Source organism: Oryza sativa, chromosome 6 (assembly GCF_034140825.1).
Source record: "Oryza sativa Japonica Group chromosome 6, ASM3414082v1".
NCBI classification, from domain to species: domain Eukaryota; kingdom Viridiplantae; phylum Streptophyta; class Magnoliopsida; order Poales; family Poaceae; genus Oryza; species Oryza sativa.
In genome coordinates, this window is record NC_089040.1 from 6642616 (window position 1) to 6666363 (window position 23748).

General features: G+C 45.6%; 6 protein-coding genes and 1 non-coding gene across 18 annotated transcripts; 3 read left to right on the top strand and 4 right to left on the bottom strand.

Annotated features, from left to right (window-relative positions):
• Positions 1-663: 663 nt before the first annotated feature.
• On the top strand, positions 664-4565 carry LOC4340541 (GTP-binding protein SAR2). Its single transcript, XM_015785769.3, has 3 exons — positions 664-878; positions 1281-1412; positions 4176-4565. The coding sequence occupies exons 1-3, from the start codon at positions 747-749 to the stop codon at positions 4494-4496; spliced, it is 585 nt and encodes a 194-aa protein (XP_015641255.1). The 5' UTR covers positions 664-746; the 3' UTR covers positions 4497-4565.
• On the bottom strand, positions 3136-6487 carry LOC4340542 (transcription termination factor MTERF9, chloroplastic). Its single transcript, XM_015785768.3, has 3 exons — positions 5122-6487; positions 3949-4465; positions 3136-3587 (listed from the first exon to the last, which is right to left on the bottom strand). The coding sequence occupies exon 1, from the start codon at positions 6357-6359 to the stop codon at positions 5145-5147; it is 1215 nt and encodes a 404-aa protein (XP_015641254.1). The 5' UTR covers positions 6360-6487; the 3' UTR covers positions 3136-3587; positions 3949-4465; positions 5122-5144.
• Positions 6488-7927: 1440 nt separating this feature from the next.
• LOC4340543 (transcription termination factor MTERF8, chloroplastic) lies at positions 7928-11243 on the top strand. Its single transcript, XM_015788062.3, has 2 exons — positions 7928-9213; positions 10897-11243. Exon 1 carries the CDS (start codon positions 7959-7961, stop codon positions 9138-9140), a length of 1182 nt encoding a protein of 393 aa, XP_015643548.1. The 5' UTR covers positions 7928-7958; the 3' UTR covers positions 9141-9213; positions 10897-11243.
• LOC4340544 (LRR receptor kinase SERK2-like) lies at positions 9703-14084 on the bottom strand. The gene is made up of 11 exons (XM_015788061.3): positions 13589-14084; positions 13334-13466; positions 13178-13249; positions 12652-12795; positions 12448-12519; positions 12305-12376; positions 12146-12222; positions 11712-11849; positions 11293-11634; positions 10766-11160; positions 9703-10268 (listed from the first exon to the last, which is right to left on the bottom strand). The coding sequence occupies exons 1-11, from the start codon at positions 13665-13667 to the stop codon at positions 9942-9944; spliced, it is 1851 nt and encodes a 616-aa protein (XP_015643547.1). The 5' UTR covers positions 13668-14084; the 3' UTR covers positions 9703-9941.
• A 366-nt stretch (positions 14085-14450) lies between these two features.
• Positions 14451-14611, top strand: LOC112939448 (U1 spliceosomal RNA). The gene has a single exon (XR_003243162.2). It is a non-coding gene; the product is annotated as a U1 spliceosomal RNA (small nuclear RNA).
• Positions 14612-14944: 333 nt separating this feature from the next.
• On the bottom strand, positions 14945-19373 carry LOC9271119 (uncharacterized). Of its 12 annotated transcripts, none has more exons than XR_010741911.1 (6): positions 19139-19336; positions 16937-17247; positions 15996-16046; positions 15790-15923; positions 15406-15502; positions 14945-15299 (listed from the first exon to the last, which is right to left on the bottom strand). XR_010741911.1 is itself a non-coding variant. In XM_066311418.1 (6 exons), the coding sequence occupies exons 1-6, from the start codon at positions 19200-19202 to the stop codon at positions 15115-15117; spliced, it is 837 nt and encodes a 278-aa protein (XP_066167515.1). In that variant the 5' UTR covers positions 19203-19336; the 3' UTR covers positions 14945-15114. The 12 variants fall into 12 exon arrangements, 1 of the variants encoding a protein (XP_066167515.1); XR_010741910.1 differs by having other exon boundaries at positions 15406-15567; XR_010741909.1 differs by having other exon boundaries at positions 15406-15570.
• A 1164-nt stretch (positions 19374-20537) lies between these two features.
• LOC4340547 (shikimate kinase 2, chloroplastic-like) lies at positions 20538-23447 on the bottom strand. The gene is made up of 9 exons (NM_001421462.1): positions 23137-23447; positions 22414-22460; positions 22236-22290; positions 21957-22117; positions 21708-21790; positions 21485-21614; positions 21182-21260; positions 20976-21040; positions 20538-20854 (listed from the first exon to the last, which is right to left on the bottom strand). The coding sequence occupies exons 1-9, from the start codon at positions 23333-23335 to the stop codon at positions 20750-20752; spliced, it is 924 nt and encodes a 307-aa protein (NP_001408391.1). The 5' UTR covers positions 23336-23447; the 3' UTR covers positions 20538-20749.
• Between the last annotated feature and the right edge of the window lie 301 nt (positions 23448-23748).

A 23748-nucleotide genomic window follows, 5' to 3' on the forward strand; every position in this document is an offset into this window, starting at 1 on the left:
ATGAAAAAACATATGAATATGAAAAACATAGAATTCTGGCAGGAATACAATTGTAAAATAGAAGATTGCAAAACATATGAATGACCATTTGATTGGACTATAGGAAAAGCGCAGGAATCAGATGAATGAGATAGACTCAACGAAAATTTTCCAAGAGGTTAGACCTCTTGCTAACTTTCCTCTAAAATATACATAGGATTATCTATTCCATTGAAATTTTAAAGGATTGGATATGATTCAATCCTTTGTTTCAAAGGCTTCCATAGGATTTTCTTTTCCATATGAATGAAATCTTTTAAATTTCCTACCCCTATAACAAAGAAAGCCCATATGCTCGAGAAAAAAAAGTTACTATCTAGAACTTGTTTCTTAAAAAAAACACACCAATTAAGATAGACAAATTCGATTGACTAGCATGATTTCGTGTAGGTTTGCTTAATTTCCACGGTCTACAGAGACCGACGCAGTAACGACCCATCGTAGGCTGGCGGCACCACGAAAGCAATCGAGGGACTCCCGTCGGATGGGAAACCAACGCACCAGATTCGCCAGATGACGCGTACGTTGCGGCCGTGGACTCCTCACAGCGTGGCCTTGGCACCCGGTTGCCATCTCGTGAATCCGGGTAACTACAAATACAAAGAACACGCGCAAGGAAAGATCGAAAGATAGGTTTAGCTAGAAAAAAGCTGGTGAAATCAAATCAACAACAGGAAGAAGAGAAGAAGAACATAACATACCTGGAGATGTCGTTTCTGCTGGATTGGTTCTACGACGTGCTGGCGTCGATCGGGCTGTGGCAGAAGGAGGCCAAGATCCTCTTCCTCGGCCTCGACAACGCCGGCAAAACCACCCTCTTCTACATGCTCTCACAAGAGGTATAGGCTCCCATCGGATGGCCTAATCAACCGAAGAAAATGCCAAATTTTAAATTTTTAAACTTAATTTTGAGATTGATTTTAAGATATTTTCAACGTAGTTTTTTTTTCAGCATTGGCTTTTAAGTCACCATGAACACATATATAAAAATTTTACCTACAAATCTATTTTTATTATCTAATAAGCCGTTTTAGCTTATTAAGAAAAAAGCCAAACGATAGGGCCTATATAGATCGATCGCTCGCTGCACATATGTTTGATTTGCAAAGGCCACATATGTTTGATTTGCAAAGGCTGATGGTGATGATATCAAAAGCTACTCCTAGATTCATATATGCCTGTGCTCATGAGTGTTCATTGTGTGGTGATGGCTGGTTGGGCTGTGTTGTGTTTGTGTGCAGAATCTGGCGGTGCACCAGCCGACGCAGCACCCGACGTCGGAGGAGCTGAGCATCGGGCGGATCAGGTTCAAGGCGTTCGACCTCGGCGGCCACCGGATCGCTCGCCGCGTCTGGAGGGACTACTACGCCCAGGTTGGTTTTTTTGCTTTCTTTGCTCCCCTCCTAGTCCTAGTCACCGAAATCGCTAATTAGCTGCACGCGGTTCAGTTTCCGGGCCCATACATTTATCTATTTTTTACAATTTTTTAATGCATATATGCACAAAGTTTATATGTACATATATAAACTTTTTTATATATACATATAAAGTTATAGATTTTTTATATGTTCAAAGTATATACATACTAGAAAAAATGCATGTGCGTTGCAACGGCTGAAGATTATTTTAATCTTATTATTGTTATACGGTTTAGTTAAGGTGAAATTCACTGTGTGAATTCGTTTGGATCTATATTTTTCTAGAAAATCATAAGCTGCAATTAGAAATTTGATCATCTCAAATTAGCATGCGAGTTTTTTTAAAAAGATTTCTTATATGACTCTTTCTGTATTTCTAAAAGTGAACTAGCTTAAAACCCGACTCAAATACGGATATGCATTTCCAAAAGCGAACGAACTTAAAAACCGACTCATACACGGATGACGTATCAAAATACCGGCAAAAACATCTTCAATTTTTATAATAGTAGAATTAGAGACATAAATTTTCTATATACTAGCATAATGCCCATACTTTGTAACGGGATTAAAAAGAGAATCATATGGTATTACATATTCACATGGGGAAACTTAACATGGCTATATCATTATGTGAAAAAAATTTGGAAAAAAAACCCCTCAAATTTATCCTCAAATCAAATCCTACATTTCAAATTTTGATGTAGTTACTATTTCTCTCTAGTTGAAATAAAAGCTTCTCTTAGGGCCTCTTTGTTTAGGCTTAGGCTTATTGGTTTAGATTTTTAAGTCAGCTTATTGGCTTATATGATTTATAAGCCAGTGGATTTAATGTCTTAAGTTTAGTGGTGGAGTCATACATCTACCTTATATAAGCTGAAAAAGCTTCTCCAACCTAGCTTTTGGCTTAATAGTGTTAGAGTGGCTTATGGCTTAAAAAAGCCAAACAAAAAACTGCTTGTTTATTTAGGCTTAGACTTTTTGGCTTATAAGTTGGCTTATAAGCCTAAACAAAGAGGGCCTAGTACTCTCTTCTTCTTTTAAAGAGTACAAATAGCAGGGTTTACCTTACCGCCGGGGCCGGGGTTACCGCACCCCGGCGGCAAGCACGGTTACCGCGCGGTAACCGCGGTAACCGTGAAAAACCGTACAAAACCGTGCAAAATTTATCAAAAAATCAAATTATTTTTTAAATTTATTTGTATTTAAGGAGGTTACCGCGGTATTTATATTACCGTACCCCCGCGGTAAGCCCGGTAACCGCGGTAACCCGCGGTAAGGTAAACCCTGACAAATAGGGACTTACATGTAATTGATAGGGGTGGTGGTGGCAGAAAATCTGCCACTACCATTGCTTCCTTTTAAGTGGTATAGATACATCTACAAAGTTAGTTTATACATATGTATAACATATTCGGGACCGAAAAAAGGGGCGGAGGTGGGCTGGGACCGCAACCGTGTGTCGTCAACCGCCCATTAGCCACATGACCAAAGATTCAACGTATCTCTAAATAAATTAATTTGTGTATATATAAATAATATTTTTAAATTTTAAACTTATTCTTAATGGTATTTGTACCAAAAAAATATTGTATAAGTTATCTTTATATAGCTAAACTTTTATAAATAATACCATGGTACTTGATAAATAATAATCTTTATCTAACCCAAAGTTATCTAAATTTAATAAATTAAGCACCTCTATTATATTTATTATTTGGTAAATTAATAACAAATAGAATACTTATACTGATGGACTTAAGGTATACATAAAAAAGACGTAAATATTAGGGAAGGACCTAATATCAAATAAATAGAAGGGGTAAGGCTTCGAACCCTAGTCGTCTAACCCACCACCTTGTGAAGATATTCATAAGATCCCTGGGTGTTTCTCAAAAGGTATACATAGGATATAATCACTCCTTTTTTCTTAAGCGGGGCCTCACCGTGGCCTTTGGGCATCGCCTTCTTCGGACATCGACTTGACGGGGATTCATCGTCAAGAGATGGGTGCACCACATGAGTGACCAGCGAAGTATCCCCTCCCGGTGGCAGCGATTGTGTGAGCCCCCTGGCGACTGGAGGAAGCTTACTTTTAATATTTGGCGCCGATAATAACCTTGGTGGAATCTGAACAAAAAAAAAGAATAATAATGTAGGTTAGTACTAGTACCTTATTAAGGGATGACAGATTGACAGTCATATATATTAGTGCATAACCCAACTCTGCATATTGTTACAACAAAACAAAGAAAAAACTGATAGTGGTATCAATTGCGGGAGGAACTGTACCATGTTTCTTTAGTCGTACAGCCAGCATGTGTATATTCATGACTGACCAACAAGTTTTTCTTCTTTTTTTTTCTAAGGCGGGCAAAAGGTTTGCCTTTTATACTGATAGAGTAGGAGAAAATGGACTATTTACAGGACTGACCAACAAGTTTATTTCCTTTGAAACTCATAATGAACAGGGATTGAGTTGGGCGCTTGCCTGAGAATTCATGCTAGTATGAACACAGCTTCCCAATCAGCCAGTACACAGTAATCACAGTGGTGGCGCCAGCTCATGCATACTTTGTCAATTGTCACATGCTGTTGCATATCTTGTCAATAGCCAAATACCACCTGTTTTTCCAGCATTTGTAGCTACTTCCCTCTTCAAAGTCTGAAGTGAGCCACTTTTGCTGCTTCTTCATAAGCTTCATGTCTGCTTGACAGGTTGATGCAGTAGTTTACGTGGTGGACGCTGCCGACAGGTGCCGGTTCGCCGAGTCGAAGATGGAGCTGGACGCCCTCCTGTCTGACGACGCGCTCGCTGGCGTGCCGTTCCTCGTCCTCGGGAACAAGATAGACATCCCGTACGCGGTGCCCGAGCAGGAGCTGTGCTACTACCTCGGGCTCACCGGCCTCACCACCGGCAAGGGCAATGTCAACCTTGCAGGAACCGGAGTGCGGCCGGTCGAGGTCTTCATGTGCAGCGTCGTCCGCCGGATGGGCTACGGCGATGGCTTCAGGTGGATGTCACAGTACATCAAGTAGAACATGGTAGAGACTCAGAGCATGTATCTATATGCCTCTTGTATCAATTAATCAAGACATTTCATATGAATAATATGAGCATGATTTCACAAAGAGATTCTATGATTGCCTACACTGTTTGCATCAGAATGGAAATTTTTGAAGTGTCATGGACTCATAGTATATGCTAGATTGCTAGTAGAAGAAGAAAAAAACAAGAGCAAATGAAACATGCATAGATGGGAATGTGTAAACACATACTCCTAAATATGCTCAAAGCTAGTTGTTCAAGACTAACTTCATTGGTAAATTCATACAACCACAGATGAATGAGCTGTTGGAATGAACAATATGCAAAACATGTGACAAAACGATGAACTGGTTCATAACGGTGCCACATATCTACCAGATGACTTCATTGGCAAATTCATACAACCACAGATGGATGAGCCCATTCGAATGAACGATTGCACACATGTGACAAAACGATGAACCGGTTCATAACAGTGCCATGGTTACATATCTACCAGATGGCATATCTTAATTCAAGAATCTAATTATCAGTTCAGTTCTGTTGGTGGCTAGCAACAGCAAAACCAGCGCACTCAACAACCAGTCAGGCAAAGAACACTGCAAGAGGACTTACCAGCTCACTACTCGTGGCAAGAATTAGGCAGTTTGCGCACTTGCATGGCCTGTTTTTGGTCCTTTCAATCTGAATCTGGTGGGTATCTTTACGCTGGATACAGCAGCATAGTCTTCAGCAAGGTGCGGCGCAGTGTCCTCGTATGGACTTATGTATTTCTCCACAAAGACCTCCTCGGTCACCTGGACCGCGCTATAGTAGCTCTTGTCGGATTCTATCAATCCATTGTCCTTAAGATACTTCAGAACGCAGTGCCGGGGCATGAGCCGGCGTTCCAGGCTATAAGTGAGCATTGCCGGCCTGTAAGCAATGTATGCCGGCTCCAACCCGACCTCAGAGATCAAGAATTCCGACACACGGCTCAGCTTGTCCTCCGAGCTCCTCAGCACCACAGGAAGCTTGGACACCGCAATCCTCGCCTCTGCGTCTGACCACTTTAATGTCTTCATCAAGAACTGCATTTTGGCGGCGATCTTTTCCTCGCTGATGTACGCGACGGCCAGAATAGCGTGCCTGAACATCTTGGAGCCACGGCGCACGCCGACGTTTTCTGCTTGAGCCACCATATCTCGGACACGCTCTGGGCTGGTGGTGAGCAGCCTCGGCAACGGGATGCACAGCTTAGCAATATCACAAGCACCTAGCCCGCACTCCCGCAGGAGCGCGACGTTGGGCTTGACAACCTTCTCGAGGTCGGAGCTGAGGAGGTAGGAGTTGTTCTTGAGCGCCTGGAGGAGGGTCTCGAAGGATCCGAACAGCGGGACGTAGTACTGGAGCTTGGAGATGACGGTGGGGCGGCGGAAGCGGGCGGGGTCGACGAGGACGAGGCGCGCGATCTGCGAGGGGGAGAGGCCGAGGCCCGCGAGCTCCGCGAGGCGCGGGGCGAGCGTCCTGTCGACCTCCGCGCAGAGGAGGCGCGGGTCGTAGGCGACGGCGGCGGCGATGTCGGCGGCGGAGAGGCCGAGGCCGGCGAGGAAGGCGACGACGGCGTCGGGCCTGGACGGGGACTTGAGGTGGGAGATGGACTTGGAGGCCTTGGTAGCCTGGTCGGGGGTGAGGTGGCAGGTGGCCACGAGGTACTCCTCGACGGCGAAGTGGCCGGCGGATTTAGCGGCGGCGGCGGCGGCGGAGAAGCGGGTAAGGGAGAAGAGGCCATGGTGGCGGAGGGAGAGGAGGGTGGAGGCGGTGGCGCGGGGAGGGAGGGAGAGGAGGAGGAGGTGTTTCTGGAGGTGGAGCATGGCTGGCGGCTGCAGCGGCGACGGCGACGGCGACGGCGATGGCCGGGGAGGGAGTGGCGGCGGCGGGGATAGGGGTGGGAAGGGCGGGGAGCCGGGGACTAGCGGCTATGGCGCAACAAAATGCATACGAGTATTTCTTCCTTTTTTTTTTCTTGGACCAAAGGCAATTTTTTCTGACGAGTTTTGTTTCCAAGAACGCATTATTTTAGAACAAAATATTTCAGAAAAACCTCGTATTTATATGAAATACTCCTATTTCATTGTTACATATGATTATTTTTCATAAATTCACATTAGTCGACTCAAAGCACACATTTCTCTCGTCTAGCTTAATTTTTTTCTTACTTTTTAGTGCACTAGAAACTCAATATAATCCTAACTCAATAATTGATTAAATGTAAAAAAAATCATACTATAATCATCAACTACTGTTGAAAGCACGGAATTAGGGTCTCAAATTTTTTCAGAGCTATAGTTTTGATATCTGTTGGATCCATTTTTTATCTTAGAAAAAACCCAAAAGTTTGAAATTGGGAGTAGCTGTAGGGATTTCTTGGTAATGCTCTCACGTGTACATGAACTTAAAAAAAAATATCTCATACCATTTTTACAATTGTTATAGATAAATATGTTAGTTGGATAGACAATATAAGCTTTTAGATGGGGTTTTATGAAACACTTTACCCAAAACTTAGGATTTTATGAAACAATTTGTAAAACCTGGGGTTTTGCATTATAGATACCCAAAAACCTGAGTTTTTGTAAAATTTTCTCTTTTCTAATTAACGCGTACGCAAAAACACGCAATTTTATATTGCTCTAGTTTCTTTCTCATCTCTTGCCTTTTTTTTCCGATTACACGGATGATGCATATGTACACACCACACTCATGCATATATTTGCACACCCAAGTTGAACCGCTGAATTTAAGGTTTTTTTTATTACATGGATGACATGCCCAAAGAGACAGAGATCAGTGACACGCATCTACCACTAAAATTTTATTGAAAGCCTATTCGCGCGTGCATAGTATTTGTGAGTACTATGATTTAAAATCTTAGTGCTTAGAATAATGCATAATATTGTTTTATATTTTTCTAACAAGATTCTTAGTGACTTAATTTCCACGGGTGTTTTTATTTTATTTACTTATTATTTTGCCTCTACATCGTGTAGGAGCCATATGGATATAGGATGAAAAATAAGGCAACAAGTAATGTAGGCGATATACAAGTCAAAACCAACTTAAACACTCCCTCCGTCCTACAAATTTTGGAGGGTCTCTTATATTTTAAAACACATAGTACTAAAATATATTATATCTCTTTAAAAATTCTTTTTATTTAAGACAGAGTGAGAACGACCGAGAAACTTAATTTTATCCTAGCTATACGAGTTAGATGACGCTCTAAAACCTTCGGGAACGTAAAGCGGACTTTCCCCACGCGAACATACACAGCCGAAAATAAGGCCTTCGTCCATTTCAAATGGGCCGTTAAACATGGCCCACCAACGTTACTGCACGTAAACATTGCGATTTCACGCGGCCGCGGGCAAACCCTTGCGCCGCCGCCGGCAAACCATTGCGCCGCCGCCGCCATGGTCCACCACCTCCGGAGGCATATGATTTCTCTCCTCCTCCGGCCAGCGTATCCTCATCCCACCGCCGCAATCTCTCCCCTCTCCTCCCTCCGCCGCCTCCTCCTCTTCTCCACCACCGCCGCGCCCGTCTCCCCCGAACCCTTCGCCGTCGAGGACTACCTCGTCGCCACCTGGGGCCTCACCGGAGCCCAAGCGCGCAAGGCCTCGAAGAAGCTCTCCCACCTCAGGTCCCCCTCCAAGCCCGACGCCGTCCTCGCCTTCCTCTCCGACCTCGGCCTCCCGCCCCGCAAGATCGCCGCCGTCGCCACCGCAGACCCGCGCTTCCTCTGCGCCGACGTGGAGAGCAACCTCGCCAGGCGCGTCGACGAGCTCGGCGGCCTGGGACTCTCCCGCTCCCAGATCGCGCGCCTCGTCCCGCTCGCCCTCACCTGCTTCCGGTCCAGCTCCGTCGGCACGAATCTAGGGTTCTGGCTCCAGATCGTGGGCTCGTTCGACAAGATCCTCAAGGCCCTCAGGATGAACTCCTCGCTACTCGGCTCCGACCTCGAGAAGGTGGTGAAGCCGAACCTGGAATTGCTAAAGCAATGTGGGATGAGTGATTTTGCCACTAGTTTCCCCTTGTACACCAGCAGGCTCTTCACCGCGAACCCTATCTATCTCCGGGACGCCGTGGCACGGGTGGAGGAGTTAGGCCTGGACCGCAGCTCGAGGATGTTCCGGCATGGGCTCATCGCGGTGGCTTTCACGAGCAAGGAGTCCGTTGCGAGGAAGATACAGGTGATGGAGGAGCTTGGGTTTTCGCGGGATGAATTGTTGATGATCATCAGGAAGGCACCGCAGTTGGTGGCCTCATCGGAGGAAAAGATACGGCAAGCCGCTGAATTCTTGAAGAGGGATGTTGGTTTGGAGGGACGGTACATTGCGCATAGGCCAGTGTTGTTTTTGTACAGCCTTGAGCGGCGATTGTTGCCTCGGCATCACTTGCTCAAGGTTCTCAGGATGAAGGGATTGCTGGATTGTGAGTTGGATTACTACAACACAGCCGCGATGAGTGAGAGGAAGTTTGTGCGGAAGTTTGTGGATCCTTACAAGTGCCACATTCCAGGCCTCGCTGATGCTTATACGTCCAGTTGTGCCGGGGAAACAGCAAATGGAGTTGCTTCACTGCTTGGTGTGTAGACAGAAATGGATTATGCGCTACAGTTTGTGGAGAATTCGGCTCAATTACTGCGGAAGAATGCAAGATATTACGGTTTGTCCCCTGTTACTTCATTTTGTAATGTCTAATGTTGACTCTTCTGGTGAAAAAGCATGTAGGTTGTTTGGTACTTGTTGCATCTTGTAGCTCTGGGGATTGAGAACATCAAAGGTTTTATGGCAATTACTTACTCCACTTAGCAACAAAAAGGCATTAAGGACTAAACCAACACCCGATGATTCAAGTTGTTGGGCTGAATGCGTCAAATTGGGAATGTTTACAAGATTATTATCTTTTTGAAAAAAATGGTAGTGCATATACTCTTTCCATGAAAATATAGAAGACTACCTAAAGTTAACACTTCACAAGAATATTATATAAAATCAGGTGTTGCAAAATGAATAGGAAATGGCCAGATTTAGAGTACTCTTTGATTCAAAATTGATATATCTCTGGCAATAGGTTACAGCTCACCTTCGAGCCATCTCTAGTTATGTTTTTTTTTCAGAGAGGGTTAAATAACCGCCTTTGATGATCCTGGAGTAGCACAACCACATGTATTGATGCGTTAGCATAACTATGATGTGGTTTCTGAACAGTTTCTGAAAGCCCTGTGTCTAGTAGTGATTATGAATTACTTGAAAAAAAGGGGAAAAACTAAAATACATACACATGCTACAAGAAAACATATAATCTGCTGTTTTTTTAAGAATGGCAAGTGTTCTGTCTAAGTTCACTAAGCTCTACAAAAGAACCACCCTTCATAGTCCTTAAGGTGGCAGTCACCTTGGACCAGACAATGTGTCTGGAGGGAGATTTGCAACAGAGTCATTGCGAGCCTCAGAAACGCCCTGTCCTCCTTGCAGGCTTGCCTGCACAATCGTCTTCCTTTGCCATGCATCCCAGTGCTCCGCGATACCGTCTTCTAGCATTGTCACCACCGTTGACATTCTGGGGCGGCTTGGAGCGGACTCCTGGGTGCAGAGCAGCGCAATCTGCACCAGCAACCTCATCTCCTCTCGCACTCCCTGTTCCCCACCATTGTAGATTTCCAGTAAGTTTGGGTCAATCAGCACCTCCAGCCTGTCCTCTTCCAGCAGTTTCTTCACCTGAATAATAAAAAGAATATGGCCCTCTTTTATCACTGAGTTCATGCTTATGCTCTACAGGAATAGCACTGTATCATTTTTTTTAATTCAATTCAATATGAAGTAAGAATTGGTAACCAGTTTACAGTGTATGTTGGTCGTTCCATGTTAAAGAGATCAACAGAATGTAAATATCTGCATAATTTGCAGTCAATATTGTTTTTTAACAAATGAAATCGTGCGAACTACTAATGATTAGGGAGGTAGACATGTTTGATCTATTGAAGAAAGTTGGAGTTTCATAAGGATTGCTTCAGTAATACAGTATGAATTAAGTGGTTCATTGAAGACATTAGCATGTTGTCCCTAGAAATAAGAATCGAAACTAAAGATTATAGTGCAAATTATAATGTCAAATGTAAAGCATGGGAGGTAGTCAATATAACTGACAGAATATAATAGCTTGAGAAAAGACATATCCTGCAAAACAAGGGAAGATTCAACAAAGCATGACTTACCCAATCATGCACTCTGGCATTTTCTTCATTTGCAAGACCAACAAGATCAAATCCCCTTTTCCCACTAATCAGTTCAAAAAGCATGATTCCATACCCAAAAACATCAGTTTTATCTGAAGTTCTTCCTGCAGTCAGGTACTCCATGGGAATGTGCCCCAATGTCCCCATCACGCCGGTTACAACATGGGAAACTTTGTAATCCATAATTCTAGCCAGACCGAAATCACCAACAACTGCTTCAAGTTTTTCATCCAACAAAATGTTAGCAGCTTTGACATCTCGATGGATAATTTTGGGATCACATCCTTCATGCAAGTAAGAGATCCCTCTTGCAGACCCTAACGCGATTTTTCTTCGTGTTGGCCAGTCAAGTGGTTGTTGTGAATCAGAGCACTCTGTGTAGTTGACATGAAACTTATTTTAATGTTGTAATCAGATCTTTATTGAAAGTATCATCTCACTGCACATATTTGAGAAACTAACACCTCTATACTCCATAGTTCAAGTGCAGAATATTCAGAAAATACCTCGTAAGCGTGTCTCAAGGCTTTTATTCTCCATGTAAGGATACACAAGCAGCCGCTCGGTGGGTGTCATACAATACCCCTGGAGGCGTAGGAGATTTTGATGCACGGCCATGCTGATGATCTCGACTTCCATTAGGAACTGCCGCTCTCCAGTTCCAATTCGATCTTCATTTAGTCTTTTTATTGCTATCAATGAACCATCTAACAACCTTCCTTTATAGACCTTTCCAAAGCCTCCTCTCCCTAGCAAATTAGTTTGACTGAAGTTATCTGTTGCCACCTGCAGTTCTCTCAGTGTGAACCTTCTAAGCTGACCCAGATGAACTTCTGGAGTTTCTTCTTCTGCATAGAGAAAAAGGAATGCCATCAAATAACAAAGGAAACCGTAGAGATTGCCAAAAGTTCTCACGTAGACTGACCTAGTAGGTCAAAGAATTGGTCATGTGGTTTACGCCGCCACCACCATGCGAACAATACAATAGGAGCAGCAAACAACATGGCAGCACCTGCAGCAGCTCCACCAGCAATTGTTCCAATGCTGGATGCACTACTTCTTCCTGAGTTAACAAGTGCCAAATACAGAATCAACTAGAGTAACCGCCAATTCGAAAGAATTAAAGTGGTGTTTTTCCGACTTATTTGTTTAGATAAATAGCATCGAAATGGATGATGAGATAAGAGCAAAAACTAGATGAATTCCAAATGCCCAGGCTGCTGCAACAACAGGTTATAGACAATTTTGGAACACTTGGCACTTGGCAACTGGGTTATGTATGGGATTCTACACAGAATAATGAAACACTGCAGAAATAAATGCAGTTTATCACTCCAGAGTAAGGAATTAACAGACAACCTGATGGCACCGCTGCTCCCGAGTTATTTGATGGCGAATCAGAAGAATTTGCGAAAGTACGTGGGTTATTGGAGAAACTGCAAGACACAATTACAAAATTTCACACCAGTCATAATGCATTGTTGAATCGACATAATCACTACTCCAGGCCAAGCAAACCTGATTGGGGTGAAGTGTGAAAATGAACCATTGGTCGGTATTATTCCCGACAAGTTGTTATGTGACAAGTCCCTGAATGAATATATTAGCATATCAGCGTCTCAATTGCGGCATCTTGCGGCATGGTGTAGCAGAGAACTTACAGCACTTCAAGATTTTGGATTGTTGTCAATGACATGGGAATTGCACCTGACAGACTATTGTTGTTCAGACGGCTATCCTTGCACGCAAAGTCAAAGAGCAGGAGTAGTAAATTCTACATTAATTTTTCACTGGCTATGTGATATCATAAGACATAAATTTAACATCAAATACAAATTATTTGAAGCAGAGATGAGAATATTTACAGGTTACTGAGCTTCGATAAATTTCCCAGTTCATTCGGTATTTCACCGGTGAAATTGTTCAAGTAGAGATCCAAAGTTTGCAAGCTAGCTAACCGCCCAAGCTCGCTAGGTATTTTCCCGCTGATGCTATTGCCATAAAGTTCCCTGCTACCAAAAGATACATTAGTCACATAGAATCATCAAATCTGAGAATAGAAAATGACCAACATTCCAATGCAAGACTCATAGTGATATTGTATAGTATGCTTTCGCAAGATGCATCGTCAGCTTTTATTCCTAAAGGATGATCAAACGCTACTGATTCATAGAAGAGATAGACCAGAAACAACATTCTTTTTACTCATATAATAAGCGAGAGGCAAGATGGAAAAAGGGCATATGCATTGCATACGCCACATCACTGGGCATAACGGAAACATTCATAGCAGGCATGAGTACTACCAGTGCTGTCTGATCGGTGAAAAGATGCAATGCAACCCAATATTCTCCATGGAAGAAATGAGCAAATAAACATGGACAAACTCACAGGGATTGCAATGCTTGCAGCTGCCAAATGTCGGGCTTCAACTCGCCGGACAGCGACTGGTTCCCGAGATCCCTGCGCGAAGATGCAAATTCATTCAGCAGTAGCACCAGTGAATTAGTGATCAACACTGCAGCAGGTAGTACAGTAGATGCTTACAGCCTGATGACCTGGTTCCCCGGGCCACAGGTGACATGGAACCAGGTGCAAGGGTTGGGCGCGGACGCGTCCCAGCTCTGGAACGCCGCGTTGCCGCCGGCGAACCCTGCCATGAAACCCTGCAAGGCCTCCACTGCACCCAAAAAAAAATAAAATAAAAATCGCAATCGATCGAACAAGCGAGACCGCCGCAGCGAGCGAGCCAGCGATTTCATCGAACAGGGGGTGGGCGGGAGCGAGGGAGCGCGTGCGTACCTTCGGAGGTGGGGAGGACGGCGGCGAGGCGGCACAGCAGGAGGACGAGGAGCAGGAGGAGGCGCCGCCGCGCGGCCATCGATCGGCGTGCGGCTCGGGGAGGAGGAGGAGGAGGAGGAGGAGGAAGCCCGCGGCGCGTGGCCGTGGCGCGGGGGCTCACTTCCCCCTTCCTCCCTTGTGAGAGGCTGTGCCGTGTGGGCCGCGGCGGTGGACTGGTGGTGGTCAGGGCGAGGCGACGCGGGCGCGGCGGAGACCGGAGACTTCGCGGTCGCGGACGCGGGGGAGTAAACAGAGTGGGGCCCCCTGCATGGTGCGCGCTGTCGCCATCGCCGTCGCCGTCGGCGGTTGGTCGCCGAGCGGTGGAGGACGCCTCCTCGATCGGCTTCACCGCCAGCGCCGCTGGCCGCCGGCGGCCGGCGCCTTCCCGTCGTCGCGTCGCGGCGCCGGCGGCGGTGGCCAAAGTTCCAAACAAGTTTTGCAAAAATGCTTGGGGGCTAATCGCAAAAATCCATTAGTGTCTTTTTTGTAAAAATATGTGTCGCTGCCAATGTAATTAATAATTTTACTCATGATAACTGTCCGGAAAGGGGTGTTTTTACAAAACTTTAGACCGCGAGCAAGTGGTAACGGTCATGTACAGGGTGTTTTTAGAAAATATCCGGACTACAGGGATCCTTCCGAAAATTACCATCGAGCAGTGGGCCTATTTGGGCCTTAGTGGGTAGGCCTAGTTTCAACGCTCCGGCCAATCCGTGGGAGTATGTTATGCGAAGTAAATCAAGTTTAGTACCGTATCGGGGACTCAGGTATCGTTACGAAGTGGTTATCCCTATTTAAGCATCCCACGGGGCAACGTTGGAACATACTTACCTGGACGGGGTCAATGGGCGATCAAGAAAGGCTCATGGCCTAGATCAATGCCTCACATTGCACTTTGTGGGTGGGTTGGTTTACCATCTCCCCAAGCGGGAGAGTGGACGTCATAATTTGTGGCAGAGGGGGTACGCGTCCGCGCGGCCCCTACCAATTTGAAATCAAAAATAATTTTAATTGTCTTTCATTACTATGGATTGTTCATAATTTTCTTGAATTTGTTTCATTAGTATGGATTGGATTGCGAAGCAACACAGTCCAACTCTACCTTTTTAAGCCAATCTAAATAATCCATGCACTCATAGTAATTCATGTACTAAGTTAAATGATTCACGATCATAACTTCAAGCAAAATGATTCATCCCAATTTTCACAATTTCCTTAATTGTCTGTCTTTCATTAGTATGGATTCATTTTTCACAATTTCCTTAATTGTCTGTCTTTCATTAGTATGGATTGGATTGCAAAGCAACACAGTCCAGCTCTCTTCAAATTAACCATTTTCATTTGAAAGCCAATCTTCATAATCCATGAACTCATCATAATTCATGAACCCAGGATAAATGATCATGATCTAACTTCAAGCAAAATGATTCAGTATCACTTACACCGGCCAGAAGCCCTCATGACCTCTATCTACTTTCTGTGTCTCGCTATGAGCGATTCTTAGGACGCTTAGAAACAAAATTTGATGCCCACGTTAAAAGGCCCGCGATGCTGACGGCTACTCCAAATCCTGAGTGTAATTCTGCAATTAACTCACGGAGTTCTCTCACGGTACTAGCGAGCAAAGGCTCTCCTGCTGCTCTCTTTCGATTACTAGTCACCCTCTGATTTCCTATTCAAGTGAAAGAAACAATCAGGGCAAAAGAAGGGAAAAAAAAGGAGATATGATTCCGTACATCACGTTGGAAGTTAATTCCAACAATGGATAAATCAATCACCTTGTGGGGCAGAGGTCGTCAGTTGGTGCAGTTGAGCATCGGCTGCATGAACAACGCTCATGGAACTTTGGACGCCCTTCCTCAATTCTTGACTGATCTACAGAATGGTGGCATTAGTAGTTGTCTTCCCGATGCCTTATGTGATCAAACATATACATGACACTGCTAAATTTGTGCACAAGCAAGCAGGCAAATTGTCAGAATGCAAGTTGAGATACTGCCATAGATGGCTGTGTAGGTTTGTTTGTGTAACTTGTGAAGAGTTAATCATCCAAATCTACTCGTCAAGATGCACGAATGTGTATTATGGACGATTATAAGATTCTCCAAGAACACATAAATGAAAGTAATACAAGTGATGGCTGATACATATCAACTACTCACCTTAGATTACTGAGATCCACAGCCAAGTCACAGATCTCCCTTCCAACTAGTTTCACTGAAGCCATGGTTTCAGGAAGCTTCTCTCTTGCTGAACCGAAGGACTTCTCAAGAGATTCTGCTGCCTTCTTGCATTCCTAAAAATGTCGGCATATCTGTAACTGTTACCGGTCCCATAAGAGAGGTAGTAGCAAATTAGATGAACGTACCAACATGGAGCGCATTGCTGAAAGGAATACAAAGCATGCAGAAAGAACAACCTATATAAGACAGCAACTGTCAGCAAGAGTAAGGTTCCAAAGTTACGCACTATCAAATTAAGAGTATACATTGGCATGCACAAGTGAAAATGGAATCAAAATTGTTAATGAGTACACTTGTCAACCATTTTTCTGTATAAGAATATTCTTTAATAAAGCAAATATATTTGATTCAACACAAAACTGAATTTAACATGTAGATCATGGTGAAACAAAAAGCTTGTATATATTCAAATTTAACACACAACCACATAACCAGTTAAATTTTAAGTACTGCTCTACTCTTGATCTGATATGTTCCTAGAATATCATATAGCAGAAAGCTTCGCATGCAGGAATCAAGTCAGAATCAATTTGGCAAGGAGTTGACGGTTACAAGAATTACAAAAATTAAACAACAAAAAGGGGGGGGGGGGGTGTCTATGACTCTATTTCAGTCTGGGTATCTTTTTTTTTTTTCAAGAATGTAAATGGAGAACTTTTTTGTTTTTGGTAGACATGTGATACTAGTACTAAATAATAGATTCAAATAGAGTGGAAAAACCAACCTTAAACCCTTATCACATTATGCTGTTTCATTGGCATTTCAGTTTCTAATTCATATTCAAAACCGACAGCTTAAAAGCATATCATGAGTTTCGATTCAGATAAGTTTTCAGTTCCACCCGCTGTTTACTCTTCACAGGGGGGAGAGAGTATCCATCCATCCACAGATGCAAAAGCTGGCCAAGAACCCGCTTTCAAAACCACGTTACGCATATCAATCTTGCGCCTTCAAAGCAGCAACGCCGTCATGCTGCCATCGCTACCGGAGGCTACCCCAGTGTCATGTCGCTGGATTGAGAAGGCGATATGAGATGTGTGAGGGTTGGGAGCAAGGGGGGCCGTACCGCGGACGCAGCGACGGTGACTACCAGGAGGCCGCCGCCGTCTCCCGGCCCCCGATTTGCGTGGCGCGGGGAGGAGGGGACGGGGACGGCAACGGAGGAGCGGAGGAGCGACGGAGAGCTCGGGGAGGCGAACACGAGAGGCTCCGTGGAGGCTCTGCAGTAACAGAGGCTGACACGGAGTCGGCCGCGCCGGCGGCGGAGGAGGCAGGCGGAGGCGGAGGCGGCGGCCGGCGGCGCGGGAGCTTGGGTGTGGCGAGGAGGAAGAGCAGACGGCATTTTCCGTTGGAGCGAGAGTTTGGCTCGGGTGGAAACTGAAAGGAAAATAAAGTACTCCATCGAAGGTATCTCAACTTGTCATGAGTTACAAAATCGTCCTCGAACCATAAAACCATATATCTGGTGTCACTTAACTAATCCAAACCGGTCACAATATATTTGTCAAGGAGTGATCCTCTCTAGCGGGGGATCGTGAGACCCCCCTTTCGTGAGTTCGGCCGGGGGAAGAAGCTCGCCTTTGGAAATCGCGTATCCGTCCCGAAGGCTACTAGCTAGCTCGCACACAACGAAATTATACAGGTTCGGGCCGCTATGAAGTGTAATACCCTACTCCTGTGTATGGGATTTAGACTGAGAGTTACAAAGGTTCCTAAACTCCGGAGAACGCTCTTACTTCCCTCCTCCTCGAGTTCAGGTTTTCTGAGAGTCGTCCCCTTCCTCGGTGGGCAAAATCCTCCTTTTATACCTCAAGGAGATACTACATGCACCACCTCTACCTACTCTTCTCTCGGGTGGGGACCCGCCCTACCTTGACCGGAACTCGACCCGAGCCTTCGCCTGGAAGCTAAACCACAGCTTGTCCTTAAGCGGGGCCCAGCGCCGTCCCTCGCCTGACACGAGGGACAGCCATGTCAATCCCTCATTAATGGGTGAAGACTTGTGGTGGCCGCCCTCTGAATGACCCTCCGATGGGACGGGTCATACCTACTTCCACTCCGCCAGAAGCAGATGCGACGTGGGAGCACGGTTGTCTGTCCAGTCAGACGTGACCGGCGTCAGGCCGGTCATAGATTGGTCATTCTTGACCATCGCGCGCCAGTCGGGCTCGCCGCACGTCTGCCCCACTGCATTAAATGCGACAGGGGGCAGTTGGGGCGCTGCGCGCATTAAAGGAGGTTCAGCCTGGGCCCCCTCCTCGCTTGCTACCCCTACCAAATGGCGGCTGGGCGAGGGCCTCGGGGCAAAGCGGTGCAAGGGCCCGAGGGGCATGACGTGGCACCCCGAGGTCCCCTCCCCCGGCCGCTCCTGCGATTCGCGGAATGCGGGGGTAGGACCAGGTTGTAGGGACACGTGGCAGGATGGGAAGGTAGATTCCCCTCACCTCGCATACCCCCGGGCCCATATCTCCGACAATGTTCTTTGGTGGTTTTGATCTCGATTTTATCCTATGTGGTTGCTGAGTCAGCATAGGACCCACGTGAACCCCACATGTCAGGCTGTCACGTCATCTCTCTCCCTTCCTCCTCTCTCTATCACAGTCTTCTCTTCTCTGTTCTCTGGGCAAGCCGGCCGACGGCTGGGGAGGAGGTGGCTACGACGACACGGGAGGATTGCTCCTCCACCGCGGCCTGGTCGCCCCATAGCCTCCTCAGCACAGTCTGCCATGGCATCGGCCTCGTCGGAGGCGAGCGAGGCGCGCGCATCCCGCTCAGGTTGGTGCTCCGCTGCTGCAGTCTCTCCCGTGCCTGGGCCGCCGCGCTCTCCTCCGACGCCTTCATCGACCACTACCTCCGTCTTGCTAAACGCCGGCGAGGTCCCAAGCTTTGCATCCTGCCGGAATCGGCGTTCGCCGACACGGTGAGTGCGTGGTCGCCAGAGACTCCCACGAAGGCGGCGACGACGTCTTCTGGGAAGATCGCAGTGGCGACATCTGGAAGGCGGCGGCTGGGAAAGAGCTGCCGTTGTTGGGCTTGGGCGGCACTGGAGGAGCTCAGGCGGCGCTAGCGTCGGTCTCGCCGGCCACCACGTCGTCGGCCGCCGGATCTCCTCTCCCGTCTCGCGCCCGTTGGCCTCGTGTGGCTCTTTCTTATCTACTTCGGGAAGCAAACCGTCGGAGAGGATGCGGTGAGGAGGGATTCGGCGAACAAGGAGGACGAGTGGATGCAGCACAGGAGGGAGGGAGGAAATCGGAGCTGGAGGACACACCGAGGAGGGAGTGGATGGTGCCGTTGATGGTGGTAGGAAGAGCCACCGCCTCTCCTTCTCCCATGCCGCTCGTCGCCGGCCGCCACCGCCGCCGCGTTGGCCGCTGCTGCCCTCGCCCCACCCCGTCCCGCCGCGCCGCGCCGGCTAGCCTGCCCAGGGAAGACCGGAAGAGTGAGAGAGAGGAGTAAGGGATAGAGGAGAGGAAGAAGGGAGAGAAGGTGTGTGAGAGAGAGAGAGAGGAGGAAGGAAGAGGAGGGGAAATAGAGAGGTGGTGACATGGCTTACTGACATGTGGGGCCTATGTGGGTCCCACGCTGACTCAGCCACCACATCGGATAAAACCGGGGTCAAAACTACCGAAGGACCTAAAGTGACCGGTTTTGTAAGTTGAGGAATGTCATATTGTCATATATCCGGTTTTGTGGTTGGAGGACGATTTCGTAATCAGTGACAAGTTAAGGGACCTTCGGTGTACTTTTAATTTTGCCTTTCCAAGGCAAAATCTACCCGCTTTGGGTTGGATGGATATGGGCTGGGCTGCCTTCTCAAGTCATGCGCACCTTAGCCCATACTACATTGGGCCAACCCACTAAACATTCTATAGGCTCTGTTTCGCACACATAAATATTCACAATCTTATTAAACTAAAATACTCCGAACTAGTAATATGCACGTACTAACACTACAACACTACAGGACCTATTCGGCTGGCATTTTTCGCAGCAAGCTGCAGCTAACTGCCATGCAGCTGAGCATGCTGCTTGCTGCTGCAGCCGCAGCGCTGCCGTGGGAATGGCGGCCGAACATGCCAACGGTGAGTACATATACACACTTAGATTATCATGTATTCGATCTTCACTGGTCCTCAGGATAAATAGAATGCATTGATTCAATAATTTATGCTGCTACAGGAACAAACTTATCATTCGCCCATTGCACTTAATTGAGCAACTTTAATCAATAATAATTTTAGATAGTTAGTCTACGATAAAAATATTAATACTTATGACGCAATCACTTTGATTTTTTCGAAAAAAAACTAGTGGTCAAAATTAAAATGTGAACAGTGTATGGTGAGAAGTATTTGGGAACAGGGAGAGTCGTTTTGGTCTAAAATATGAATAAAGATGTATTCCATCAATCCCAAAGTATAAATAGTTAGTTTTGTACGGACATCAAGGAAGTGGGTTAAATTAAATGAAATAAGATGAAAACGTTATTGCATTCTTAATTAAATTTTGAACGCTACAAGTTGTATTTTGTAACAGATGGAGTAGTAACAAATTAATAATCCTTCCTTTCTGCCTCTCAAAAAGTCGAAATAGAGAGATAACGATATGTTTGTAACTAGTGATCTACAGAAATTGAGCAAAAAACACGGCAGTGACAGTGCATGAAGTTGGGCAAACGATATTGCAACGATTCTTATTTCCAGAACGAAAATTTGTGGAACATCTCGCGTCAGCTCCATTCGTTATTCTATTTTTACAAGGGGAACAAGCTTTGCCTTATCTCTCTTTTGGATATATAAAGAATAAATCAATATAATGTTAAACAGCACATGCTACAAATACAGGATACACCAAAAGAAGAAAAAAAGAGGGCAAAATTCTACAAGGCCTTTGTCCTTCGATTCTGGGAATCAACTATTAAGTCCCCAACTGGGCCACTTGATGTGGAATGCTCGGTGACGAAATTCTCAATCTTGAGTAAGGCCTGAAATGCAACAGGATGTTATGTTAGGAAAAAAATTCAATCGGGCAGAGTATGAGACGTCCTTACAAAGAGAGATGAAATGACAAGTTTACATGAATAATTGTCCCGAAATGTGCAATACCTCAATAGCAATATCGGTCGGTGTTAGTTTGGAGACATCGTCATGGCCTTGTTTAGCTGCAATTTCTGCAGAGGTAAAATAATGCAGACTGTATTATTCTCTGTTGGATACATGAAAAGCTTCGCTGAAGCGACACTAGATATCCATCTGCTATCAGCAAACTAGGAGCATATTAAGATGAAGGACATGTCAGAAAAGAAACATACCTTCAAGAGAAACTCGAGCATCAGCATTTGCATAAGCATCGCCTCTTTGCTCTGCAAGCATGCTGAGTTTTGAGAAGGCCTGGGGAACAAACAATTCCATGAGCCATCCATTTTAATGAGCACAACCATGCAGAAAGACAAAATGAAGATGGTAAATGAAATACATGCAAGTTCAAAAGCTACAAGGTCTATAAGCACTAACGCTGATTGGTGTTTTCACATGAAGACTGTTATCTTCTAGTTAAGAAAGCATCTGTCTTGTGAATGTACAAACGATTAGTTTCAAGGATAGAGAGTAACTACCGCTGTGTATGGATCACTCGATGGCTGATCCAGAAGAGGACGAGAGGCAGTACCCACTTGAGCAATACGCCTTGCAAGTGCATCCAAAGGCACATCCAGCCAGACAGATAGACCTTTCTTCATATATTTCCTGAAAAAACACAAGAGCTTTCACTTATTATCCATAAACAGAAAAAGCCAAATTTACAAGAGGATGGGCGTGAGATCAGATTAATCCCAATACCAGTTAACTGGCCGAATAACGGCACCACCTCCAGTTGCAACAACTAATCGTCGCATTGAGGACAAGTCCCTCAAGACACTACTCTGTTAGACAAAGCAGGGAACCATGGAATTGTTAGTCTATCATGTCTGAGAAATTGTTACTCCACAAATCTTTCCATTCAAATCACTACAAAAAAATAGAAACTATCTGAAAAATAACAGTGTCATGTTGTCAACAGGGAAACATAATTCAGAAAAGAAACATTGCCTCATTATCTCTGAAAAACGCTTCACTGTGCTCCTTGAATATTTGGGCAACAGAAGGCATTCCAACTGCTTGTTCAACCAACTTATCACTGTCAAAGAATGAATAACCCAAAACTTCGGCTAATATCTTTGCAACTGTACTCTTCCCTGAGCCCATCATTCCTACAATACGTACTCAATATTATTAATTTCATTTTCAAATAAGATCAAGTTATATTTAACTTGGTATTTAGTCTCCAGTTACAGGTTAACAATTAAATGATACAGGTTCAGAACTAACCAACTAAATAAATACACCGTCCGTTCAAGTAGAATAGAACTTCTTCTGATTTCCTCTGCAATTACAATTAGAAAACATTATACCAATGGCCGAAAGCCAAAGATGAGAGAACAAAGTTCTAGCCATATTTTACTCTTGATTTAACTAATAGTAGGAATTTTTGTAAAGCGTTATTTACCTTTAACAGGAGGGCTTCATCAACTGAGTTATGCAAGCTGTCGTGGCCTGTACGATACAAGATTACAAAGAAAGTTATTTCAGCTGAACACAAGCAAAATTTAGCATATACATCTCGTCAGGCAACTACCTAAAATAGAAGACTACATCGGGTAAGAAATCACAACAAGAAATGATACAAGGTGCATAGACAATCCAACGTTGGTGTGATCATCAGAGGTTATTTGTAGTAGTGTATTTGTTACAAAATGTTGACCATTTTTGAAGTAAATAGCAGGTTGATACCAAGAAAAACATGTAACAATACACACTTCTACAAACTGAAATTTAACCCCTTCCAACCCACCTAACAAAGAGAGAGAGAGAGCTTCATTGAAATTGCCCCATCCAACTTTCCTATTTGACCCAGCAAAGCCATCACCTACCCTGAACAACTCCATTTCCAACACATAAGTTGTCACATTTACTCCAGATCACCACGAAAGTGACCACTTCCCCCAATCCAATTAAAAAACTGCAAAAATCTGGCTACCACGACGAACCCATATATCCACACTGAATACCATACCAGAGGGATCCGCATCCGCTCGAAGAGAAAAAAATCCCGGACAAAATCGCGCCAAAGTTAACCCTAACGACACCGTGCTCGCACGAGCACAACCCCGGAATCGCCCGCTGCAAGGGAGTTAAAAAAAAAAGAAGAAAAAAAAAACAGATGAATCACCTCTGGACGCCTTGAGGCAGTACAGCGGGGCGAGGGGCTTGGCCGCCGCCGGTCCGGCGGGGCCTCCGACCCGCAGGCTCGCCGCGGTTGGCCGCTTCCCCACGCGGATCACGGCGCGGCCCCGCCGCCCCACGCCGGGGCCAGCTCCGACCCCGACAGCCGCCCGCGACTGCATCGCCAGCCCCGCTCTAGCCTCCATTGCCCCTGAGGCGTGTAGTAGCGTAGGTAGGGTAACCAACCACGGCCGCCGCGCCGGCGTTGGGTTGCGGGTGGGAGGAAGCCGGCGGCGAAGAAGCGGGCGGAGCAGAGCAGAGAGGAGACGCGCGGCGGCCGGGCGCTAATAAATACGGGGCGAGACGGCCGCGGGGGTCGGGGGATGCTGACGTGTCGCGAAGGTGGTTGGTTCGCGGCTCGAGAGTGTATAAGATAATGAATTTACGGATCTGCCCTTCTTAGGAGTAGTATGCTTTAGGCCAATCCATCCATAGAATGGGCAGTTTGGATTGTAAAATTTTGGTAGGGTAACAATCTAAACACATAGGTTGAAACACTATTAATGCTATAAATTTGGTTTTGCCAATGAACTTGTCTCTTATAAGTATAGTTTGGCTT

What these genes read in the sequence shown, in the direction of transcription:
- LOC4340543 (XM_015788062.3), top strand. Translation starts at nt 7,959, where the DNA reads ATGGTCCACCACCTCCGGAGGCATATGATTTCTCTCCTCCTCCGGCCA.
- LOC9271119 (XM_066311418.1), bottom strand. Translation starts at nt 19,202, where the DNA reads ATGGGAGAAGGAGAGGCGGTGGCTCTTCCTACCACCATCAACGGCACC. An exon ending in CACCATCCACTCCCTCCTCG is followed by an intron (nt 17,248 to 19,138) that starts GTGTGTCCTCCA and finishes TTTTCCTTTCAG; the next exon opens with TTTCCACCCGAGCCAAACTC. An exon ending in TCACCGTCGCTGCGTCCGCG is followed by an intron (nt 16,047 to 16,936) that starts GTACGGCCCCCC and finishes TGTCTTATATAG; the next exon opens with GTTGTTCTTTCTGCATGCTT.
- LOC4340541 (XM_015785769.3), top strand. Translation starts at nt 747, where the DNA reads ATGTCGTTTCTGCTGGATTGGTTCTACGACGTGCTGGCGTCGATCGGG. An exon ending in TCTACATGCTCTCACAAGAG is followed by an intron (nt 879 to 1,280) that starts GTATAGGCTCCC and finishes GTTTGTGTGCAG; the next exon opens with AATCTGGCGGTGCACCAGCC. An exon ending in GGAGGGACTACTACGCCCAG is followed by an intron (nt 1,413 to 4,175) that starts GTTGGTTTTTTT and finishes TCTGCTTGACAG; the next exon opens with GTTGATGCAGTAGTTTACGT.
- LOC4340544 (XM_015788061.3), bottom strand. Translation starts at nt 13,667, where the DNA reads ATGGCCGCGCGGCGGCGCCTCCTCCTGCTCCTCGTCCTCCTGCTGTGC. An exon ending in CGTCCTCCCCACCTCCGAAG is followed by an intron (nt 13,467 to 13,588) that starts GTACGCACGCGC and finishes TTTTGGGTGCAG; the next exon opens with TGGAGGCCTTGCAGGGTTTC. An exon ending in TCACACTTCACCCCAATCAG is followed by an intron (nt 12,223 to 12,304) that starts GTTTGCTTGGCC and finishes TGTGTCTTGCAG; the next exon opens with TTTCTCCAATAACCCACGTA.
- LOC4340542 (XM_015785768.3), bottom strand. Translation starts at nt 6,359, where the DNA reads ATGCTCCACCTCCAGAAACACCTCCTCCTCCTCTCCCTCCCTCCCCGC.
- LOC4340547 (NM_001421462.1), bottom strand. Translation starts at nt 23,335, where the DNA reads ATGGAGGCTAGAGCGGGGCTGGCGATGCAGTCGCGGGCGGCTGTCGGG. An exon ending in CTGCCTCAAGGCGTCCAGAG is followed by an intron (nt 22,461 to 23,136) that starts GTGATTCATCTG and finishes TGTATCGTACAG; the next exon opens with GCCACGACAGCTTGCATAAC. An exon ending in ATGAAGCCCTCCTGTTAAAG is followed by an intron (nt 22,291 to 22,413) that starts GTAAATAACGCT and finishes TTGTAATTGCAG; the next exon opens with AGGAAATCAGAAGAAGTTCT.